General features: G+C 53.4%; 1 protein-coding gene across 2 annotated transcripts in view; it reads left to right on the top strand.

The window, feature by feature from the left end:
• Positions 1-23,488, top strand: part of GPR153 (G protein-coupled receptor 153) — a 44,555-nt gene that overhangs the window by 7,704 nt on the left and 13,363 nt on the right. Inside the window, exons 1-3 of one of the 2 annotated variants that reach the window (XM_075120981.1) lie at positions 8,904-9,134; positions 11,127-11,645; positions 14,483-14,912. In XM_075120981.1, the coding sequence (XP_074977082.1) occupies positions 9,103-9,134; positions 11,127-11,645; positions 14,483-14,912 (981 nt within the window). In that variant the 5' untranslated portion in view covers positions 8,904-9,102. Of the gene's footprint in view, positions 1-8,903; positions 9,135-11,126; positions 11,646-14,482; positions 14,913-23,488 lie in introns of those variants that run through there. The other variant, XM_048824997.2, reaches the window with a different exon arrangement.

The raw sequence follows: 23,488 nt of genomic DNA, 5'->3' as shown, positions 1-23,488 counted from the left end.
TAACAATAGTTTAGTTATATAATATAGACTTAGAGAGAGAGACCTTCTAAAAAGGTTAACATGTATTACCGGCACGTGAAACCTTCAAATAGAGTGAATAAACGAACACTCGGCACACCACTTCTGAAAGGTTGCTGACCGCTGTCCTATACATTCATGGCTTGGACATGCAGATAGGAAATGAATAACTTTCTCCTTTGTGTTATTTTTTCAGTGAGTTATTTTCTTAAATCCCTATTTATTTTAACTTTCCTTTCTCATTATCTGCTTGGTTTCCCCCTAATTTAGTGCTTGCAGGAAGCAGAGATGATGTTGGGAGATGTTGCTAAGAGGAGTCATGGGTTGGAGACTTGTTTCCTCGTGCAAAAGGGCGTTGGCCAGTGGTACGAGTGGCCCTTAGGAAGAGCATACAAGAGGGGTGGTGTCTTGGTTTGGGGTGCAGCCTGTATCAGTAATGCATGGACCAGTAAGTAGGGTGCTTGTATGTGTAGAATGCTTGGCTTGATTGATAGGTGGAAAACTGAGATTGCATGAAAGAATGAAATGCAAACCCAGCAGAAGGCCCTTTGCTTGATCATGTTTAAAATGTGTTTGCAGACGTGAGCTGATGCAAATTACACCCCAGCCTGTCCTTCCACTGTGTACGTGGGTGAGCCGTTCTGGAACCCAAACAGCTCTCGTGGGTGATTAAATACGTGTAATTCAGCTGATGTCTAGAGGATTATTACAGATCTTTAGTGAATAATGAATCTTTCATACACTCAAGTATCACTCATTCCCAGGACTGCACCGTGTGGCACGGCTGCCTTTTCTTATAGCTAAATGGCAATTATAAAACAGAATAAGGTGAGAAGTCCTAGCTGGGCATTTACCTGCGCTCTTGTTACTGGTGGCAGGAAGCAAGAGCGGGAAGAATGAGTCTTCAGCCAAGTGTGGGGATTAGCTATGGGATTCCCATTAATGTTAATGGGACTCACATGGATACGTCTCTATCCACATAGAGGGGACATACCCCCAGCTGTCAGTGACAGTGGCCCATCACAGCTCCCTAGTGGGGCTCAGACTTTGGAAGGCGTTTTATCATTACCATTGTGATGGTGACACCTGAACCCCTCTGAAGGCCAAGGATCTGGGCAATCAGCTTGGGAACCCGTATTTGTAAGGGGCTGTAATTGGTCTGGAAGATCCACTGTTGGTGGACACTTAATTATTTTTGTGTCATCTGTCCTCTTCCCCATCTGCCTTTCTCAAGTGCCAAAACACCCCAAAGGACAATTAAACCGCCAAATGCTGCACAAAGTCCCAATGCCACCGAAAACGGGAACTTCAAGATTCTGGCTGAAATCCTGCCTTCTGTCTGTCTTAGTGCGCTAGACATTGCAAGAGCTCTCTCCATAGCACAGGGCTATGGCCCACTGCCTACATGGAACAGGATGGGCGCTGAACTCTGAATTCCTCTGCTCTGCAGCTCTGGCTTAGCCCCTCCACTCACCTTTGTGTTGTTTAATGCACAGTGTAATTTACCGCTGGCTGCACAATTTTGGGAGTGTGGGGACTGGTGTTCTACTGCAAACAGCCCAGCAGTCTGAAGAGTTTGTTTATCTTTCCATCGTTCTCTTTTAAGGAAGAAAATACAGCATTTTTCAGATGGAAAACCAAGAATAGCTCCCTGCAGGTTGGCTGAGATTCTGACTCTCAGTTTCATTCATCCTGTGGCAATCAAAAGGAATCCTATTGGCTTTCATCCTATGGATTAGTAACACAGGAGTTGTCACAGATTCGTGGGGCCTGACCTAAAGCTCAGATTGCCCCTGGCCTGCCACTACATTGTGCTCCAAAGGAAACTGCAAACGAATGGTTGCACTTGAGCAATTGTGAGCAGTTCATTTTGGAGGTGGGAAACCCTTCCCTGGTGGCTAGGCATTGCCTGGGAGCAGGAGTGAGCGATTAGCCTGTCACCATTTAGACCAGCTTGCTCTCGGAGGGTAATTATCCACAGATAGTTAGGTGTGTGTCCTCTTTTAGGGCTGACTGCACTGAGCTTCTCTGCTCCTTGTGGCTCCCGGAGATGAATCTGTACCAAGATGTGAGGTTTCTGGGGAGCATTGTGCTGTGACTGGCAGAGAGACTGTGAGACAGGCAGGGGTTCTCTTTGAGGGAAAATAGGTTACAGCATGTATGCAGCATTAGGACTGGCCTGCTGAGTGCAGCAGCTACGACCCTTGTGTCTTCAAGAATGGCTTCAAAGAGAAGCCAGGAAATGACTCCCTCTGGCACAAGGCTGCTGTGCTGTGACTCCCAGCTCCGCTGAAATCATAGAAAGGCAGGGCTGGAAGGGCCCTCGAGAGGTCACCAAGTCGAACCCCCATGCTGAGGCAAGACCAGGTAACCCTAGACCGTCCCTGACAGGTGTTTGTCCAACCTGGTCTTAAAAACCTCTAGTGACAGGGATATTACAACCTTCCTTGGGAGCCTGGTCCAGAGCGTCACTGCCCTACTATTGACCCTAAATCTCTTTTGCTGCAGATTAAGCCCATTGCTTCCGTGGACATGGTGAACAATTGATCACCGTCCTCTTTATAACAGCCCTTTACATATCAGATTCCCCCTCGGGCTCTTTTCTCAGGACTAAACATGCCCTGTTTTTTAAACCTTTCCTCAAAGGTCAGGTTTTCTAAACCTTTTATCATTTTGGTTGCTCTCCTCTGGTCTCTGTCCAGTTTGTCCACAACCTTTCTAAAGTACACAGCACTCCAGCTGGGGCCTCACCGAGACACTCGCCTCCCGTGGCTCGCACACAACACTCCTGTTAGCACACCCCCGAATGACGCCAGCCTTTTTTGCAGATGCATCACATTGTTGACTCTCATTCAGTTTGTGATCCAGATGGTTTTCAGTTGTACTGTACTATTACCTCGCCAGTTATTCCCCGTTCCGTACTTGTGTGCATGATTTTTCCTTGCCTTTACTGAATTTCATCTTGCTGAATTCAGACCAATTCTCCAATTGGTCAAGCTTGTCTAGAATTCTAACCCTGCTCTCCAAAGTGCTTGCAGCCCCTCCAAGCTTGCTCGGTGTCAAGCTCACTTTCCACCCACTATCCAAGTCATTAATGAAAAGGTTGAGGAGAACTGGACCCATGACTGGCCCCTGAAGCTCATTACACACACCCCCCTCTGTGAGAAGCTGTGCCTCGGGGGGGGGATGGAGTGTGGTTGGGCAGAAGGGTGGGAAATCAAACCACAGGACTGAATGCACCACTCATCTCTGCTCAGGAGGGTGACGCACGCCCGGCTACACTAATGTGAAGGGGGGTTGCGTTAGGAACAGCTCTGTCCCTTAACTTCCCCCGTCAGTTCCTATCTGACCCAAACCCCAGCCTTGCTGGCTGCTCCACGCCCTAAAGTGGGGAAAACCCATCTTGTCCGGCGGGATCGAAGTGTGTGGCGAAGCCATACCCATCACGGTGCATTTCTGCGCTGCTTTCATACAGAAAGGCACTTGCCAGAGTGCAGTCTCGGTGGTTACTTTTTGCCATCGCTGCATACTAAATAAAACCTGATAGCAATAAAAGCAAACTGGAAAAGACAAACCCAGGGAGAACGCTGCTCACTCCCAGCATCTGAGTTTCTGGGCTGTGAAGCTGCACATGATTAGTTGTCATGATAAATGGCCCCGGTCCAAGCTCTCTGCTTCCAAAGGCTTGTTGTGCTGCCGTGCTGTTTGGGTGGCCTGCAACGTTTTGGCCTTGCCGCATGGCAATGGAACGTTCCTCTCTGCGGTGCTCCAGCCACGTGCTGAGGAGGTGCCTTTCTTGAGCGGCAGCATCGTGTCCCATTTCATCCGAGTCCCTGCTTCCTTAGACAGAGCGGCTCCGGATGCAGCCCTCGTGGGGCGCAATCAAGCAGGAAGAGTGGCCCTGTTGCTCTTGTGTGTAGCATGTGACCGAAGTGCAGGTCGCTGGCCAGCGGCTGACCTGCTTATACCGGCACATGGTAAGAGTGAGAGGGCCTTGCCTTGTTGCCACAGTACTGCAGGCCCTGCCTCAGTTTCCCTCACCAGTCTCTCAAAGCTAAATCAAAACTCCATCTCTTCTGGGATAACGAGTCCGTTCAGAAGGCCCAAACCGCACCCGCAGCTTCTCTGGTCCTAGCCTCTGTCACAGGCTTGTCCTGGAGCATCATGGGGGGACTGATGGGGCCCTCTGCCCTCCCTTGCTCAGAAGCTCCAGCTTTGGGCCCCTAAATAAAAGGCAGATGCCTCGTCAGTGCCTCAGGAAGCAAATCCCGAGCTGTCGCTCAAGCCTGTTTCCTGCCCCTGTCACACGGGCTGACGCCGAAGGAGTCATGGAGGTAAATCGTATCCTTACACGTATCAGTCGAGTCTCCTGGGGGCTGTAACGCTTTGGTCCCGTTTCCATGTTGAGTTTAGTGGGCGGGTGCAGGGTAGGGCTGGTGTCCTGGGATACACAGGAAGTCAGACTACGTGATCTAGATGGTGCCTTCTGGCCTTAAACTCTCTCACCCTAGAAAGCAACACCAGCAGGAGTTATCCTATTTCGGGGTCAGGAAATGAACTTTTGAAACTGCAGCTTGGGTACAGATGACCCTAGCTATTCCTTCAGTCCGTGAGGATAAGCTGCCAGGGGGCTCGAGCTTCTGAGAAGCGATCTCAGCCAAACTGGTTGAAACCGCTGGGGAGAGAACATGGGATCGGCTATCTTGTAGGACACAAAGCAGTCCTACCTTTTTCAACCTTTTTTTTTCAACCTTCTTCATTTGCATAAGGTGACTATATTTCTCTATGCTGAATATGGGACAACTGGTAAAATTACTCGTATTCAAGCAAGTTCAACGGCAATCAGTCAGAACCATGAAGTACAAACATTCAAATTAGCATCAAGCTGACTGAGCCCCTGTTAAAAAGAAATACTGCGGAGTTGGGTACTTTTTATTTGCCTTCTTATCTTTTAGGCTTTAGGGCTCACACAGGGAGGGGTGACACCCCCCACCCCACCCCCACGGGAAGAGATGACACACACACCCTATCCCCACCGACACGGGGGAAAGTGACACACACACACACGAGTACACCTCTCTCACATGGGGGGGTGATTGACCAACCTGGACTGCACGATCCACTGACTGTCTTCCATTTCTAGCTTTTGTGAGCATCCTGGCAGTCAGGGACCGGCAGAAGGGGATGGGGGGCACCATAAATGTCTATATTAGCTGTAGTATTTCCTTATGAAGGGCCTAGGGCTCTGATCCTAGGATTCCTGGATGACCTAGTCTGTCCAACCAGAAAAGCAAGCCGTGGAAATGGAATTAAATAGGGTTGGATTTTAATTGATATTTTTTTCTTTTCTTTTCTGAAATCCAGCGTTTATTTTATGCAGACTTTGAGTTCCCTACAAGCTCTATTTCAATTCAGTTTGGAGGGGGGAAAGCACTGAAGGTATCTTAGTCTAAATTTCACTCCCTGTTACATTTTTCAGCTCAGAAAAGGGTCCCTTGCTTAACCTACAGAAAGCAAAAAGTTGCAAACTTCATCTTCCTGTTCTCTCTGTCACTGAATATATTTAACCTTTCAACAGCACATTTGGGGACATAATCCAATGGGAAAGCTGAAAAACAAAAAAGGAATGTTAAATAGCTAAAATTGGTTATTCTCCGAGCTCATTTAAACACAAACTGGGAAATGATTTATAGCAATGTTCCAGGAGTGCTCGGAGGCCCTGCAATATCGAGGCTTAGTACTGTACCAACTGTGCATAGCAAAACAGCTCCTGCCCCAAAGATTTTACAGCTTAAATACATAAGACACAAAAGGGGTAGGCGTCAGAGAGCATCGCGGTCCCTGATCTTCCGACCTGAGACACGGGGAGCCTGTGACTGTCCCAAAGTCACTTGGAAACTGTGACAGTGGCAGGAGTTGAGCATAGATCTCCTGAGCCCCACTCAGCATCGTAATCACAACCCTCCTTTCTCTCCTGGCATAATCTTTGACGTCGTCTTACCAGCTTTTATTGGTAAAATCCAGAAACGCCGGATATCCTGTATTCTGGGTACAAGTACAGAATTGTTCATAGTATTTCTCGGTGAAGGGGAGTATTGATGAAATTGTAGTGCACAAATGAAAACACCTCACTTTCCACTTGCCTAATAACCCCACGCTAGAGGTAGGAAAGATGTCTAGGGTCCTTTCTAGTTCCTCCTTCTGCATGGGTTGAATCTTTCCCTTCAATGCGTTCTTCAGTGCTCTGCCCAGCCGGGTTGAAATCATGCAAGTGGTGAGGTTTCCATGCTTTGGAAAGCATGTTTCACTGCTTCCTTTGTATAGATTTGCGACTGTGCAAGGGAATCCATCTGCTTACACTGTTGTGTGCTGCCAAAATAGGTGATAGGCTGCCAAAGAAGTCCAGGAGGCCTGAAATCAAGGTGTCCTGCATAAGGAATGTGAAAGTGAAATGCTAAGGGGGTTAGTGTTCTGGATGGATTCAGGTTCCTGGCTTGGGTTTATTCACAAGGAGTCTAATTATAGCACCTTGCCTTGCATCCTTTTAAAGGGCAATGATTTCCCCTCTCTGTAAGGGGTCAAAATTAATGTTTGTCTTGTGCAAAAGAATGAGTGTCCCAGGAGGGTTTGTCTGAGATGATGCATATTTGAGGGTTCGGACTTGTGCCGGTTGTGCCTGAAAAGAGGCATTTGGCTGAATGTATATTTATACCCTTGAGGATGGTTGGGTTGCCATGGCAGTCAAAAAAGAGAGGGAGCTAGTGTATCTTCTGCAGAAATAGCCACATGTTTTCAATATTCCAAGTGTATTTTTAGCAAATGCAGCTGGATTTCACCAGGGGTCTGTAAAATAATCCCTGTGTTACCCCCCACTTCCCGTCTCAGGCTGAGGTTGCCCCCAAGCAGCCCTGACTTGGGTTTCTATTTTTAGTGTGTGTTCATAAATTTAGATTTCCCAGGGTACCCATCAAACACTTTGCACGTTACAGCCATTGAAAATAGGAGCTGCAGATGAGACCCAGACCTCCTGGAAAGGCAAAACCTCCCCAACCCCAGAAGTCCCCATTAAAACACTCTCCTAGCCTCAACCCGTCAGTCCCAGCCCACATGGAAGCCTGTAAAACAGGTGAGTCTCATCCTGAAGGGGGCTGGCAAACCTGGGAGAGAAGCAGGTCCCCGAGTCCAGGCCCCCTGTACCACCACACCCTCCTTGCCAGCTCAACAGCACCTGATTCAGGCCAGGCCAGATTAAGATAGGCACACTGTAGATCTCTGTGCTGAAGGCCCCAGCTCCTGGAGTCACCTGATGAGTTCAGACTACCCGCTTGCCTTTTCTTTTAAATGAAAGTTTTAGCTTTTGTGGCTGTGAAGGGAAACTTGGAAATAGAAACCCAGGGTAACTGGTGCGGTGCTGCCTGCCTGAGTCTGTGGGCAGCCTGACACAACAGCTCTGGGAGCTGCACCGTGCATCTCAGTGGGGTGTTATTGCCAAGACTCCATGCTCTGGAGGTTCCTGTGTTGCTGCCCCTGTGTCTCCTGTGGGGTGGTTCCTTCTCATGGGGTGCTTAGTCCTGCCCTGGGTGCACAAGGAAGGGTGAGAACAAAGACCGGGAGTCCCTGGGCCAGGCTCGTGGGCGCTGCCCTGTGTCAGGCGAGCAGGTGACTTGGTCGCCTTCATCCCCACGTACCATCCTGCTGCCCCTGAGCTGGGACGTGTGTCATCCAGGGCTCCAGCCACAGCTTCAGCCATCGCTGGGCTTCTCAGCACCCGCAAAGACTGTGACAGGGAGATGCTAATAGAGGGTCTCCGGGCGGGGGGCAGCGAGCAAGGGCAATGTGGCAGGCGCGCCTCCTGGGAGGTGTTGGGGGGAGCTGAGAGGGCAGACCCCCGGGTGGGCGTTATTGGTAATACAGCCTCGTTAGAGCCTTGGATAAGAATGGCCATACCGTGTCCAACCAATGGGCCATCTAGCCCAGTCCCCTCTTGGGCAACGGCCGGCGCCAGGTGCTTCAGCGGGAATGAACCCAATGGGGCAATGATCAGTGCTCCCTCCCGTCGCCCAGGCCCAGCTTCCGGCAGCTGCTGTCGTGTTGGCACAATCGCGGTGGGCTCTGCCCTCTCAGAACAGGGAGGCAGCCAAGCTGCACAGCGGCATCCTGGGGCTGGTTGCGTCCCCGCCAGGAGGCAGGGCCCCCAAGCACACAGGTCACAGCACGTGGCATGTGTCCCTCTCTGCTCCGCCCTGTGATACGGCGCCAGGCCGTGAGTACCCTGCCCCTCATGCCCTGCAGCGCGCACAGACACGCTCCGGGCTGCCCTCCTACCCCCCACCCCTCAGCCTTGCTCTGCCAGCAGCCTTTTGGGCTTGTTCCTTCCCCAGGGTCCGGGCTAGCTGCTGCCCCAGACCATCCATGTCAACAGCGGTGTGAAGGGGAGATGCCTGATCTGCACACTGCAAATACCTGGCTGCTGCAGCTGCTCCTGCAATTCGTCTCCCCTCTGTGATCACTTAAAAAACCAGATCGGCCCTTTCTCTTTAAGAAGCACCGACGATTTCCAGAAATGTGACACCCAAGCTAGTCTTCGGGAGCGGCTCTTCTCTTGGGCGTGAACCTGATCTGAACTGAGAGGGTGATGAGCCCGTTGGTTAAGAAACGCGGCCTGTTCTCTATGGGCGGCAAGAATGACCCGAGATGAGCTACCGTGTCCGGGGACTTCGCCTTAACCCCCGCGTTCCGCCGTTGCGCCCAGTTCTGGTGGTGTGCCCATCACCGGGGTGCCCGGACACTGCCATTCCTCCAGCACACGGCTTTGGATGAGGAGGATGCTGCCCTAGCTGACAATCCAGCCCCCCGAGAAGGATGCTCGTGCCCCAGTCAGGCCTCACGTCCTTTCCCCCATTCTGCTCAGGACGGGGATCCTCCTGTCATTCCATCCCCCACTCTCTCGCTGTTGGTCTTGCTCCTTTTCTGTGCTGCGCTATGTCCTGTCATCCCGTTTGCTCACCTGTGTCTGTGCCTCAGCTAGGGGCCGTGGGCGGCCTGAACACGGCAGATAGATGGGGGACGATGCGAAGAGCATGAATGGAGGGTCCTGGCTCCTGGCCCTCTGAGCAGTAAGTCACGGAGGTGGGACTGGGCACTTTAAGCAAGTTTTCCTTCTTTGCAAATTTCTCTTCTGCCAAAGCCGTTGCTGAGCTCCTGGCCGGGGGAAGAATCGCACGCTGGCTGATTTCAGTTCAAACGACAGGGGTGGGGACCGGTGGTGTTGAGAAATGTCTGGGAGGCTGCGCGAGCTGGAGCGCCCAGGCTCCTGGAGTGTAGCGGGGGGGGGAAGGGGGGAGGTGATTACTTCCATGGCCTGGCGAATGCTGGGGTGTGGTCCTGTCTGCCTTGCAGAGGAAGCAGCACATGGCGGTGCTGATGATCTCGGCTTTCAGGCACTGGCGTCTCGGGGGCTGTGAGTGTTTTAATGAAAAATGTGTCTTGTTTTTAAGTCTCTGTAACTGCAGCAAAATGCTTTCCAGATTAAACAGTGAATCACAGCGTGACAGCTAATGGCCAATAGTTAAAGTCGAGTACGATTCATTAAGCAGAGTCTGAAGAGAACAAGACACAAAACTAACTTCAAGTGCATGATAGAGAGAGGGGTTTTTTTTAATTAACCAAATATCAAGTTGCTGCTTTTAGAGGGACAGCCGTAGAAATTGTACATTTTCCTGATTTTCCCCAAATTTTCCTGATTTTCCCCAAACTCGCCTTGGTAAGGAAACATTAAGACACAAAACAAAACTCAACTTGTGACAGAATATGTAACAATTTCCTTCTTCCACTGGCAGGGCTGCGGCCGCTGCAGCCCAAAGAGCGATGCACACACACGCTCTTCCCCTTCCATAAAATTCCCTTCTTTCCTAGAGGTGCAGACACGGAACCACAAGCAAAGCTCCTTGTAGCTAAGCTGCCATTGTCTGTGTCTGACTCTGGGCTCACGAGCCCCCGACAGCGGTGCGCCGGTGTGCGTGGGTCTGCTGAAAGTCAGCTGAGCTCCAGAGCCAGAGTTCCTAGGCCCCTCACTTCGTTCTCTGGTAAGGGCAGTGATTTTACAAACCCTCCCAGGCCCTGCCCTGCTATGCTGCCAGCAGCTGCCCAGCAGGAACCTGGCCCAGGAGAGTCTCTGACTCTCAGGTTCTGCCTCGGAACTGGTGGCAGAATAAGAACTCCCGTGCTTCTGCCATGCCCGCATCTTGGGTGGTCCCTGGGCAGAGCTGCTGTTCTGTGCCATGGCACTTCGGGGTGCAGGGGGTCCTGCCAGGGGCACTGTGCATGTGACGCACCCAATGGCTCGGCAAGAGCCCGAGTACCAGCCTCAGGGCAGACTGTGAGAAACCTGGGCATAAACCCCTGAGTGGCTGAGCTCTAACCTTAGATTCCACCATCTAGCCGCACCAAGTGCGGGCTCCTCAGGCCCTGAACATGGGGGCGCAGTCCCGGCCCAGGTGCTGACTTTCAAAAGAGCCGGGGGGGCTCGACCCCTGGCACTGCTCCAGGCCCCTCCCCCACTCCACCCCTTCCCCCAAGCGTTTGCGTTCACACCTGTTTAAACACAGGGTAGCGAGCCCAGCCACACACCTCATGGGACAGTTCTGGGTCTGCGCGAAGCAGGCTGCGTTTGGAGCCTGCTTGTGCTTAGCTGCACTTCCAGCGGCGGGTGGTGTGCAAACAAAGCCGACTGTCGGGAGCGGCACCCCCAGTGTGCTGGCTAGACCGGCTGTGGGTCCAGTGGCCTTCCATGGTAGCCTGCAGTCTAATATATATTCCTGGGCTTTACCCAAGCTCCCCACATCTTGTGACTGGCCATGAAAGGGTGTTTGGGTTGGGCGACTTTAGTACTGGGGGAGGATGCTGGATTGACACCCTCTGCGTTAGCCACATGGGGAGCCGCAGTGCCAGCTTGCCCTGTCCAGCCCGTTTGCCTCCCCGTTGTCCTGGAGGGACCCGTACTGGGGACGGCAGCGTTCAGCTGCGTGTCCATTGCGCACACAGCAGTGGCACGATGGGCAAAACATGAGAGAGGCTTTTAACCTGCCAGACCCTCTGTATTCCCTCAGGTTCCGGAGTCGTCTGGTGTCGGGTGCTCCCCTGCAACGCCTGATCCCTCCCAAAGGTGCCCTGGATGGATTGCACTCTGCTGTAGGATGTATTTACTTCCCTCCTTCTTCCTTGGACGTCATCCACAACTTGCCTCATCTGATGGTGCCTCCACCCTCCACCATGAATGATGATCAGAGACTACACAACAATGCGGTAGCTTGGCTGGTCTGCTCGGGGGTCTCCGTTCTAGCCAACGCCTGGGGGATTCTGAGTGTAAGTGCCAAGCAGAAGAAATGGAAGCCCCTGGAGTTCCTTATCTGCACGCTGGCGGGGACTCACATCCTTAACATAGCCGTCCCCATCACTATGTACGCTGCGATCGAGCTCCGGCGGCGGCGCTCAGACTATGAATGGAGCGAAGGCCTCTGCAAGGCCTTTGTCTCCACCTTCTATACCTTAACCTTGGTCACCTGCTTCTCAGTCACCTCCCTGTCCTACCATCGGATGTGGATGGTCCGCTGGCCAGTCAATTACAGGTAAATTTCTCTCTCCCTGCAAAACCATGGGTTTCCTTTTCTGCCTCAGTCAAATTTTGATTTTTAAAACATGATAAAAATCCATCCCATGCAATGACATGCATTCCAAGGTGGCATGAAGTAAGTCTAGAAATGGGGAACCCCTTGTATTTAGAAATGGACTGAACCTGACGCCCAGCTGTGAGCAGCACAAACATGGTTTCAGTTAAAATCTCAGCTTTTAGAATGAGCTAATCCATTGCCATGTTCTGCGAACATGATGGACTGGAAAGCTGGCTCCTTCTGCACTTCCCTGCTGAGATGAGAGTCCAGAGTTCTGTATTTCCCTCTCTACAGAGCCGGAATTAGGATGATAAAAAACGCTTTTCAGCTCCCCCTTAAAACAGCAAATGTCCCATCTGAATTCTGCACACAGAGGCAGAGCAGTGTTAGGCCTGATATTTTGGAGAAAGAATATTAAGGCAGTTGATCAAAGAATTATCCTTAGGAGTTTATTCTTTCAGCTTCTGTAATGCAGCAAAATCATAAACACTCAGTACAAGTTCCTGCTTTCTCTGATATTTTTGGGTCTAATCCTCTTTTATCACTTCCTCTGCAATTTAAATACATTTCCTCTAATATCTCCTTGTACTGTAGAATTTTTTCCTGCTAGGGTGGATTCCAACTACCCCACTGGGAAGCTGGTCGCACTGTGTGTGCTCCCTGGGGCTTTCGGGGAATTGTGAAAACTACCTGGCCAAGAGGAGCCATGCGATTCCCAGCGCGTGAAATCTGCTGCAGCCATCCCCCAGAATCCTTTTCTTCTAACTGGAGAGATGTTTACATAAAAAACAACTTAGTGTCTGTCTCATTCTCATTTCTTGTACATGCCCTTGGAACCGTTCTCCGAATATTCCTTTTATCTCCCTTTAACCAACTGCTTTCCATTCGCTCTCTCGCCTTAGCCCTTTTTTGTTTTATTCAGAGGCTGCAGGAGTAGTTACTTATAAATAGATGACAAAATATCTGATGAGCGCCTTCAAAAGAGCATAAAGCAAAACAAAACTGACTCTTCCCTTGGAGTTTATAGGCAGAGCTTCAATCCTGGAGAAGCTCTATAGAAATGTTTCTCAGTTTGGAGCCCTGTCAGTCATGCCAGCCTGAGCCTGAAACTACAATGCTTCCCAGCAGCACTCAGCTAGGTGAGACCCTGGCTGGATTTTACCCCTAGTTCTCCAGATTGAATAGATCCGCCAAGATCAGCAGCCTCTATCGTCTGTTGGCTTTTGGCAGCCTGTATGAAATCAGCTGATGGCTCCAGTGAGAGTCCGCTGCTGAGACGAAGGTATTTCCGACATGTCATTTGAAGTTCTAAGCAGCAACCAAAGAGCTGATCCCGTACGAGCACGCGTCTGTTTAAAGTAGGGAAAACGCTGCTTTGGGTGTTTTTACGACTGGACAGAATCGCCACAGTGTGAAACGATGAAATATGAATAATGCTGCTCTCCTGGGCTGGGTCTACACAGCAGCTGGGAGGCCTCACTCCCCGCTTGGGTGGACATACGCACACCAGTCTGGCTCAAGCGGGTGCCTAAAAATAGGAGTGTGGCCTCATGGCTAGGGCTGGCTGGCTGCGTCCGCACAGGGGCCAGGCAGGGTCGTGCCCGGGCAGTTAGCCCCTGCCGCCACCACAGCCACATGCTCTTCTTAACACGCTGGTTCAAGCCGAGCTGCCGGGCCTGCCTGAGCTAGGCCTCACCCCTGCCAGCGCTGTGTGGACGGAGCCTTTTCTGTTCAGCAGCCTGGGGGAGCCAAGCGTAGCAGCCGCCCAGTCAGCTCCTCCACTTGCCGAAGGACCCGGTTCTCTGGCTCCGTGAACAGCTTTACCGAAAGCAGCAGCCTGGACATGGGGCGGGAGTCGGGCTGGGCGGTGACACCCTCCCTGGAGCAATTGTATTTTTTCCAGTGACCGGAAATAATCTTGAACAGCACCATGGAGCTGAACCAGGCTGCCAGAAACCATCCCCTGGCCGCAGCACTCGGGGCGGCAGGACAGGGTACGGATCCAGCCCCGCACAGAGAAACCCCAGGGCGGCGAACGTCCGAACGGCACCGCCAGGCCGGAGAGGCAGCGCAGCCTCCCCATCCGGAGCCTGGTGCTGCGGGTCAGGGCAGCAGGGTCTCGGGCTCTTGCGGGCTCGTGTGTCGGTGAAGTGCGGGCCCGGCCCTGGGAGGTGTGCGGAGCCGGTGGGAGTTGAAGTCGCTCAGCACCTCGCAGGACTGGGCCCTGTGTTTGTAGCCAGCTGGGAGAGCGCTCGCCCCTTGCGTGCTGCCACGCTCTGCAGGGGCTGAAAGCAGGAGCGTGGCTTGGCTGGCGGCTGGAGAGGGGCAGTCACCACAGGCCCTGGTGGGCAGTGCCGCGGGGGAGGTGAATTCCGCATGGGCGGGTTATGTACCAGTTAGAAACCTGACAAGCGCTTGTGACGCAAGGTTGGAGATCGATTGGGAAGGGCCCCGAGCTCTGAACAGCTGGCCAGGGTCTCTGCATAGTGTGTCCAGCTCAATTCCTCCTCCAGCCAGTTTGACACAAGCACAAATAATTCACGCCCTCTTCCTCCTCAGCAGGGGGTCAGGGTCAGCCTCCCACCCGGTCCCGGCTCTGCTGCCTGCTGGGCTGAGCACCATGGTGGCTCACGAGGCCGTTTTCCTTTTGAGCTTTGTATCCCGAGAGCCTTTGCCCTGGTGGTGACATGGCATTTGGGGGCAGTCGATACCTCTGGGTCTTCTCCAGCCAGCGCTGCCCTGCGGGTCTCATCTGTACCCAAGGAATGCTGTCTTGTCTCCCCCCACCACTGCAGGTTGAGCAATACCAAGAAACAAGCTGTTCACACTGTGATGGGCATTTGGATGGTGTCCTTCATCCTTTCCACCTTGCCAGCAGTCGGATGGCATGACACCACCGAGCGCTTCTACGCCAGGGACTGCCGCTTCATCGTCACCGAGATCGGCCTGGGCTTCGGCGTCTGTTTCCTGCTCCTCATCAGTGGCAGTGTGGCGATGGGCGTCGTCTGTACCAGCATCGCCCTCTTCCAGACCTTCTCCGTCCAAATGGGGCACAGCATCGACAGGAACAAGTTCAACGTACCTGCCATCGTGGTGGAGGACGCGCAGGGCAAACGGCGCTCATCCATCGACGGCTCTGAGTCCATCAAGACCTCTCTGCAAATCACCTACCTGGTCACCGGGATCGTGTTCATTTATGATTTCCTGATGGGCTTTCCCATCCTGGTGAGTGATGGCTGGGGGGCAGGAGGGGTTGGATTAGTGACTTGTGCGCAAAGGGGGAAAGCTGCCCAGGCTGATACAACCCCGGACCGGCGGTTTCTGGCGTCCAGAGGGGGCATTTCAGGCAACGTTCGCGCAGGGTAAATGCTGCAGCACAGGCTTGTCCCTGGGGCACTTGCTGCTGGACTGTGGAAAGTTGCCATTCCAATCCCACAAGGGCATGGGGGTAGTTTGGGTGCTGGCTGCAGGTTTGGTGGTGCCATGGAAATCATGACTTGGTGTTTGTGCTCCCCAGGCATGGGGCTCTCTTGTTGCTACACTGGGACAGTGCCGCTGTAGGATGTTTCGTTAACAAAGAATAATCAAGTGACCTGGGGTTTTCTGAAATGGCTGGGTACTGGAGCGAATTGGGCCGGGGAGGAAATTAATCAGACTCTCCCCTGCCACCCGCTCCTTGGTGTCCTGCCGCCGTTCCCAGAAATGCCGGGGCCAGAGCGCAAGGCCGTGCTCTGAGGACAAGCTGAGGAGGGGTTCTCTCCCTGCCTGTGTGGAAGGGGAGCTCTGTTGCCTCTGGGGGATTGTAGCCCTCATCCCCTGGCCTAGGGCTGTAATAGCTCCTGGCCTAGAGCCGCTCTGTGCTGTGGAAACCACTACCCACACCCGCAGGTCCACAGGGCCTTGGCCCTGGCCTCTAGCAGATCCCCCGAGAGCTGTGGGTTCTGGGGCAATGGGGCAAACCCCACACCCTCAAGAGAGGGGCCTGGGGATGCTGCTTGAGGGGAACCTCACTGAATGTCCTGCCTCCCGGGCAGGTTTCTCCACATGAGGAATTCCATGATAAGGTCCCACGTATTCTACCAGCGGTGCGAGTGCAGACAGCCGGGCTCCCTGAGGAAGATCTGGGTCCCCACTCAGTACCAGTGTCTGCACCATTGCTAGGGAGCCGGGATCCTGCAGCTCTTTCCTGGGCACGGGTTTCACTCCTGCTTTGTGTGACCACACATTGCTCCCGCAGCTCTCCGCCTGCTAGGACCCGGACCAGGGGTTTCACTCCTGCTCTGTGTGACCACACATTGCTCCCGCAGCTCTCCGCCTGCTAGGACCCGGACCTGGGGTTTCACTCCTGCTCTGTGTGACCACACATTGCTCCCGCAGCTCTCCGCCTGCTAGGACCCGGACCTGGGGTTTCACTCCTGCTCTGTGTGACCACACATTGCTCCCGCAGCTCTCCGCCTGCTAGGACCCGGACCTGGGGTTTCACTCCTGCTCTGTGTGACCACACATTGCTCCCGCAGCTCTCCGCCTGCTAGGACCCAGACCTGCGAAACTGGCCTCTGAATCGCATGTGTGAGATCAGCAAGGAAGCAGCTTCACGCAGCAGTGGAGGGAGAGGGGGAGGCTGTGGGATTCGTGCCTTGAACTTTGGCACTTTTCTGGAGTTCTCTGATTCAGAGTTTCCACTGCTAATAAATCACAGGGAGTCTGCAGGGCTGTGTGGGACAGAGGGAGCGCTGGGCCTGGAGCGAGTGACGTCCCACGTTGTCAGGGCGGTCGAGCGGGGTTGGTGCAGAGACAGCAGGACCGATGTGCACGCCCGGAACCAAATGGGCTGGGCGCACAGTGAGGAGGAATGTAGCCAGAGCCAGAATATGTGATGAATTGAAAGGCTAATAAATGGCAAAGATGGTTTAATGCAGAATAATGATGTCTTTGAAGTGCCTTTCTCATACACTCCTGTCTGCGTAATAGAAGCGGAGGGACAGAGGGAAGGCAGTGTGTTGGGAGCGATTGATGAGGAGCTGGGAATTAAAGATCAACCTTAATGAAGAGAGGAGCTGGGACGCTGGCAAGTCTGATCCTGCAGCCTGAGCATTGTCAAATCCACTCAGCACAGAGAGTTACTGAGGCAGGGGCCAAGTGCATAGTGCAGCTGCCCCATCTGCTTGTGGGGGGGTTGGGGAGCCTTGTGGGGGGCAGGGTGGGACGAGTTTGTGGTTAAGACACTGGGCTGGACCTCTGGGGAATGTGGTTCAGTTCCCAACTCTGCCACTGCCTCCCTGCCTGACCTTGGGCAAGTCTCTCTCTGCCTGCATTCCCATTGGCAGCATGGGGCAGTAGCAGTGCCCAGCCTTGTGGGGTGGGGGGAGGGATGCCAGTGAGGGACCCACAAACCACGGTGGTGGGGAGGGCATGTGAGTACATCGATAGGGAGGAGTGCAGATGAATTCCTGCAGCTTTAGGGCAAGGAAAGCGAGGCCCCAGAAGGGAGCAGAAGCAATGTGAGGCCTCAGATTGGTCCTGCCCCAGCACTTCCCATGTTTGGCTTGTGATGGAGAATGGAGGCGAGTGGGTCCCATGCCATGGGGCGTGCCAGCCCCTCCTCTCCATCACAAGAGGGGGCTGTGAGCACAGGACTGGAGTCAGGGACGGCTGCTGGCTCCTGGCATCTGGAGTTAGCCAGAGAAAGGGGCGTGGAACTGAGAACAGTCTGGGCAAGTGCCCGCGATGCTTTAGTCTGTGGCTGTCATGTATAGTGGGGATGGGAATCCTGTGGCTTTTAAGATTATGCTGGACATGCGGCAGGCCCAGTGTTGACGTCCCGCAGCTGGGGGTGATAAGTGTCTGTATTTACTGCATGGGAAGCAGCCTATGAAATGGCCAGCAGAGGCGAGTGATGCAGATTTCCCTGCTTCGGCTGTCCCATTTATGCATTTGGTTCTTTTGGTAGCTGGTGCAGCTCCTTTAAGCAGGACTCTGTGTGTATCTTTGGCTTCTCTGGGAGTGGCCGCTCTGGGGAGAGAAGGGAGAAGCATTGGCAGGACCCGTGTAAGGCGAGAATACGGGCACGTGCATTGCAGTGGATGGAGAGCTGCTGCGGGGAAGCTGCTCTGTGAGGCCTTTTGCTAAAGCCCTTTGAAAAGGCCCGGCCTTGTGCAGGCAAAACACGTGTGGCCTGGCTGAGATTTCGTTCCCTGAGCTGCCAGCTCCTTCGCACCTTGCCAGCAAATAATACCCGCTCTTGGAAGCCATGAGTCAGTAATTGGGGGCCCCTGTGGAGAGTGTGACTGCATGCCACCCTGGAGATGTTGCCCCAGGTGGGCGCTGGGGTGCAGTTCACCCTGGTGGGGCAGAGCTTTGCAGCCTGCTAATAACATGCCAGTGCTCCTGAGAACCCTGGTGTGCTGGCCTTGAGGGCTATTAATAAATGACGAGCTAAATCTGTGGAGGGTAATTTGCCTTTCCAGGCCCATAGCACCCCCGTGCTGTAGGAGCCCCTGCGTTTGTGCTATTGAGAAAGCAGCCAGATGGTAGTGGGCTAAGAGGGGGCCTAGGAGCCAGAAACCGCAGAGCTCCATCCCAGCTTCCATGGCCCCTGCCACCTTAGTACCGGAATCCCTTATCCCCACTCTGCCACTGACTGAATCTGTGTCCTTAGGCAAGTCCCTTAATCTGCCAGGGACACAGAGGCTGGCTTCATGAAGTGAAGCACCCCATCGGGGTTGGAGGACTCGTGGAGGAGAAGCAGGGATTCCTCATTTACAGACATTCTTCTCGCCTGGCTCAGTGGGTGGGCAGGGCAATGCTAGCCCTTCTGAATCCCTCTGCCCGTTTCTCTGGCACTCACCTTCCCTGCCTGTCCCTACGCTCCCATTGCTCCTCTCGCCGGAGAGACGAGGGGCCACGTTCGGCTCTCAGTGGCGCTGGTGTGACTCTGGAGCTGCACAGCTGATGTCCTATCGTTGTGAGCTATGTACAGTTAACGCACAGTGGGGCGGGGGCAGTCGGAGGGGGGGTGGGAGACTGGCAGGCCAGGGTAGGTGTCGTTGGTAGGCTGTGCTTACAGGCAGCCAGGGGGATCCAGTGCTTTTCTGCACCGCCAGTCACTAATTCAGCAACCTGAAATTATATTTCATGCTTCATTAGATGCCTACTTTGAATGCAGCAAGTTTATTGTTCCTGCTTTAAATCTGGCCTGATTCCACTGGGGGTTGGCACCTTTTTGTGTATGGTTTTTCTTTTCTCTCTCTCTTTCCACCTGTCACTAGCAGGATCATCGCCCTGTGCTGCCCCATTCATCCTCCCACTGCTGCACCTGCCCCTTCAGGTGCATCCACAGCTTGTACCTCGGGAACTGGCTGGGCACCACCCGCCCTGTGTGGCTAATGCGGGGACAGTTCTGTAGCCAGGACTGCTGTTAGGGCACGGCAGGCTCCTTTTGTGCCTGAAGGTCCGGGGCGGGGCCCCTCTCCCCGTCTTCCGAGGCCCTCTGCACCTCGTGAGATGTGTGCCCCAGACAGTCGGTCCTCTCGCTAAGCCACCCGCCCCTCAGCAGGGCAACGCCCTGGTGAAGCGGCAGGCTGTTTGCCGAGCCGAGAGACCGGAACATTTCCCAGGACCGCCCTGCACCAGCCCCTCCTAAATATAGCCTCTTGTGGCTGAGGGGAGCTGCCCTCTGGCCTCCAAAGTCCAGTGACTCATTCCTGGAGAGCTGCTGCTTCTCTTTGGACTACCCACCCCACAGCCTATCCCTGGCCGGGGTGGATCAGTCCAAAAGACAAGGCAGTACAGGCCAGCTTTCCCCCCCCACCCGGGCGAGGGGAGGGTGCTCCCTGGAGAGGCAAGGAACATGGGAAGAGGGACAGAAACCGGGATTTAAACGGTGCCTGTAAGGGAGGGGCGGGGGGAGAGTGCGAGTGAGGAGCGGATTTTATTTAGAAGGTGCTAAAGATGACCCCGGGCTCCGAGAGCATGTGACTGTTGGAGCTGATGGCTGGGATTTTTAAATAGCTCAGTGCTGACAGGATTCTTACTTAAAATTCTGCTCTGGAAAAAGCCTCAGCAGAGCAGAATTTGTCTTGGGCTGAAAGTCCCCGGAGATGTGCAGGAGGTGAGGGGTGGGGAACAGGCAGCATTGTGTGCCCTGTGCTCTGCTGGAGCGGCTGGGCCAGGCATGCCCCAGGTGCGCGGGGGCGCATGGTGGGGAGGAGATGTGCCAATGAGAGGAGCAGATAAAAAGGACTCCTTGTTCTTTTGAAGTGTTCGCTGTCGAAATGTGTCAGACCCTAAGGGGGGAACGTTCTCTGCTGGAATTTACATAATAAACACTGCGAAAAGGAGGAAAGAGACGCACGTTTCCTCTCCCATGTTCCCACTGTGATGAGGGGCTGCTCCTGGTGCCTGCAGGGGCATGTTCTGGTCTCCCATGCCAGAGGCCCGGGGTCAGATGCCCATGCGGCTGCGTCTGGCTGCGGAGCAGCATCCAGCGGCTTCCCCCAGAGCCCTGGCCGGCCCTGCTGGCTAGTGCAGACTCCTGAGGAGCTGGCTTTAGCGGCTGGTAAGCGGGGCCCCCCTGGATGCGGGAGAGCTCCTGGTGCAGCGCACTCTTCAGGAGCCATTGCACTCGTGTCTAGGCTCTGAGCTCCAATTCAAGGACAGCACCATGGAGCCTCTGGCGGCCCGGTTACACTGTAGTGTCGATGCCCGTGCCAGGGAGTCAGTGCTCCTGGTGCAGGAATGCCACTTCCCCGAACGAGGTTCTTGTCTGTCAACATAGCGACCGTGACGCTGGTGATTGTCCGTCCTTCACGCCCTGACCAGCAAAGCCGTGCGGGCACCTGCTAAGTGCAGCCCGAGCCTTCGGGGCTGGTCTGCGCTGGGAAATGGCATCAAGAGAGAATCCGTGGTAACGAACACGCGGTTAGCGCCGAGCTCCATGTCGGCGCAGCTGGTGTGTTCGACACCACGTCCGCCGGCCGTGCTTCCCCTAGCTAACAGGATGCCACAGTGACGCCCTGAGACCAGCTTTTCTCCGGGTGCCGTGCGGGCACACGTCCCTGGGCGGTGCCCTGGGGAAGCTGCACTACTGAAAGGTAATGCAAGGACAGCTCTGGACGTGGGTGAGCTCAGGCCAAGCTGGGTGTGAGGCTGGGCAGCGCAAGCTCCCGCCACGTGCTTCAGCCCAGCACTAGAGGTGCCATGTGGGGGCTGGGAAAGCACTGGGCCTCTCTGCTGAGCCTGCCAGCCGGGGAGCCAGCTGTGCTCTCCCAGGCTGCCGACAAGCTGGGGCAGCTTCCTGTGAACGGCTGGGGGTGAACGGCGCTGTCTCCTCCCCCTTACCTTGTGGTCAGTGGCTGGAGGGGGACCGGCTGGTGGCTTCTTTCTTTCCAAGTGCACAGGTGCCCCATCACCCTCCTAACTGGGCCCCCTCATCATCAGCCTCTTCAGAGAGGCCAAGGACGGAGTGACCTGCAGGCAGCAGATACCCTCTGTGTTGCTGATGAACGTTTATATTGTGGCAGCACCTAGAGTGGGTGAGCACCATTCGCTGTGCAGAGGGCAAGTGCTGCTGGCTGCTTCAGAAGACGCTCTGATGAAGTTAGTGGAGGTGATACATGACTATGGCGAAGAATCGGGTCTAGAGTTGAATATGGACAAGACAAAAACTAGCATGGTGCACAAAGAACCTGGGAAACATGCAAGGTTCCAGTGAATGAAGCCGCCATACAGCAAGTGAGAAATTATTGCTGTTTAGGAAGCATCGTTACAGAAGATGAACAATCAGATACTGAAGTCAGCACCAGAATAGCAAAACCAGAAGAGATTCTGGAAGCATAACAGTCTGATGAGATGGGATATACATCTGAAGACTTATTCTCCTAAAACGTACAGGTGGTCTGTGTTAAACTCTGGCTGTGAAACTTGGACATTCAAACAATCAGTAATTAAAAATAAACCCAATCCTTTGAATTATGGTGGTATAGAATAATTCTGAAGATATCCTGGCTAGACTGTAACCAATGAAGAAGTATTAGAGATGGTGGGTGTCACCATCCAGGGCAACTGCACCTGGATATTCCCTTAGCAATCCAACATGGGCACCCGCTCTCAGACTTCCGCCTCCCCAGCTGTTGCCCTTCTGGGCAGAGACCTATGCCCTTCTCCCTCCTGACTGGGATGTTTCCATGCTGCGCAGTTCCCTGCCTATTCTGTGTAATTCTCAGCACAGACAAGGTGGCCCAAGGACACCTGCTCACTTTCTCTTCTGAGACAGTTAACAGGTGTAACTGCGACAGTTATATGGTAGCACACAGCACTCCCCATGAAGGCCTGCTTTATTCTTAAGGTAAAAAGCATTACAGAGAAAGCATATTAAAGACAATAAGAGAACCTGCATGCATACAAATAATCTTACCAGGGTTCATCCCAACCCTAACCTGGATTCTGGCAGGAGCTGTCCGTCAGCACCCCACCCCTGGGTTTCCTTGTGGCCCCAAGGTCAACACAGCCTCAGCTCAGAACTAGCCCCCAGTCCTTCCACCCCTACCCTAAGGTTTGGGGCCTTGTCCATTGGCTGGATCAGGGAGAAGGCTCTGAGCTAGTTTCAAACCAGGATATTTATCTAAGAACCCTTTCTTCCCTGGAGAATACAGTTTGAGCTAGTACCTACGTCTCCCTGGGAGGGGGGCTTCCAGGGGTTGATAACGGAGGCAGTACCGTAGCATTTCCCTGCCTGCTAGAGAGGGTACATTCAATGGCACAGTAACACACACACACCTGCATCTTTAATACAATATTCCCAAAGATATTAACTCTAGTTCAATAAGATTTATCTTAATTCCATAAGGTGCGTTCAGGATACTGCAGGGTATTGTCAGCAGCACTGGAACTCAGCAGATGCTAGTAGGGGATCTTACGGAAACAAAGATTGGATTTGCAGGGCACATTGCAGAAGGTTCAGCGGACACCGCATGTTTACGGGCACTGAAAAGGGAAGCTAATGGTGAACAGGAGGCAGAAAAGACGATCTTGGATGGATGGTGTGGTATCCTGGGTGGACTATTCATCCACAGAGATCAGCAGAGGATTTGAGCTACCGTGGTTGCAAATCTCCAGGAATGGAGATGCCGCCTAGGAAGACGTAATACCTAGAGATCATGGTCGGGGCCCATCGTGCTGGGTGCCATACAGACAGATCCAACTGCAGATCACTCCCAGTCTTCAGGGCATGTTACTCCTAGCCCCGCTGAGGCATGTTGGGGTGTGAGTGTGGAATTTGCACAGCTGTGGCCTGTGCTCTTTCTGCCCTGGGGACCGATACACCTGGTACAAATAGGCGGCAGTGTCCAAAACTGTCGATCAGGCACCTCTGACGAGCACGAAACTGATTTTTATGTAAGCGAAGTTAAAAATGCAAATGCTGCCCCGGTGAGCGAGCCAGCCTCCCCTCCTCCAGCATGAATTTGCTCTTGCCTTGCAGCCCATTCATGATGTTACTTGAAGCAGGATTTAACAAACAGTGAGGATGTTGATACTCCATGCCAGGCGATGTTAAGCAATTTATAAAGATCAAATTAAGTTAATATGAATTTGACTTACACCATTATGCTAATGATCCATTAATTAACAGGGGGAAGCACTATAGTTGGTCTTGATTAATATGAATCAGTTTGCATATTCTGGCTGTATTTTTCTTTTCCAAATTCTGAAACATTCATAACTGGGTGGTTTGTGCTACAGGGCTGGCCGGCCGTGGTTGCGTGCAGCTCATTGGCTCTGGAACTGGCAGTAGACACGCCAGC

The sequence above is a fragment of the Caretta caretta genome, chromosome 18 (assembly GCF_965140235.1).
Source record: "Caretta caretta isolate rCarCar2 chromosome 18, rCarCar1.hap1, whole genome shotgun sequence".
Lineage (NCBI taxonomy): Eukaryota > Metazoa > Chordata > Testudines > Cheloniidae > Caretta > Caretta caretta.
This window is presented reverse-complemented; position numbering and strand designations above follow the sequence as displayed.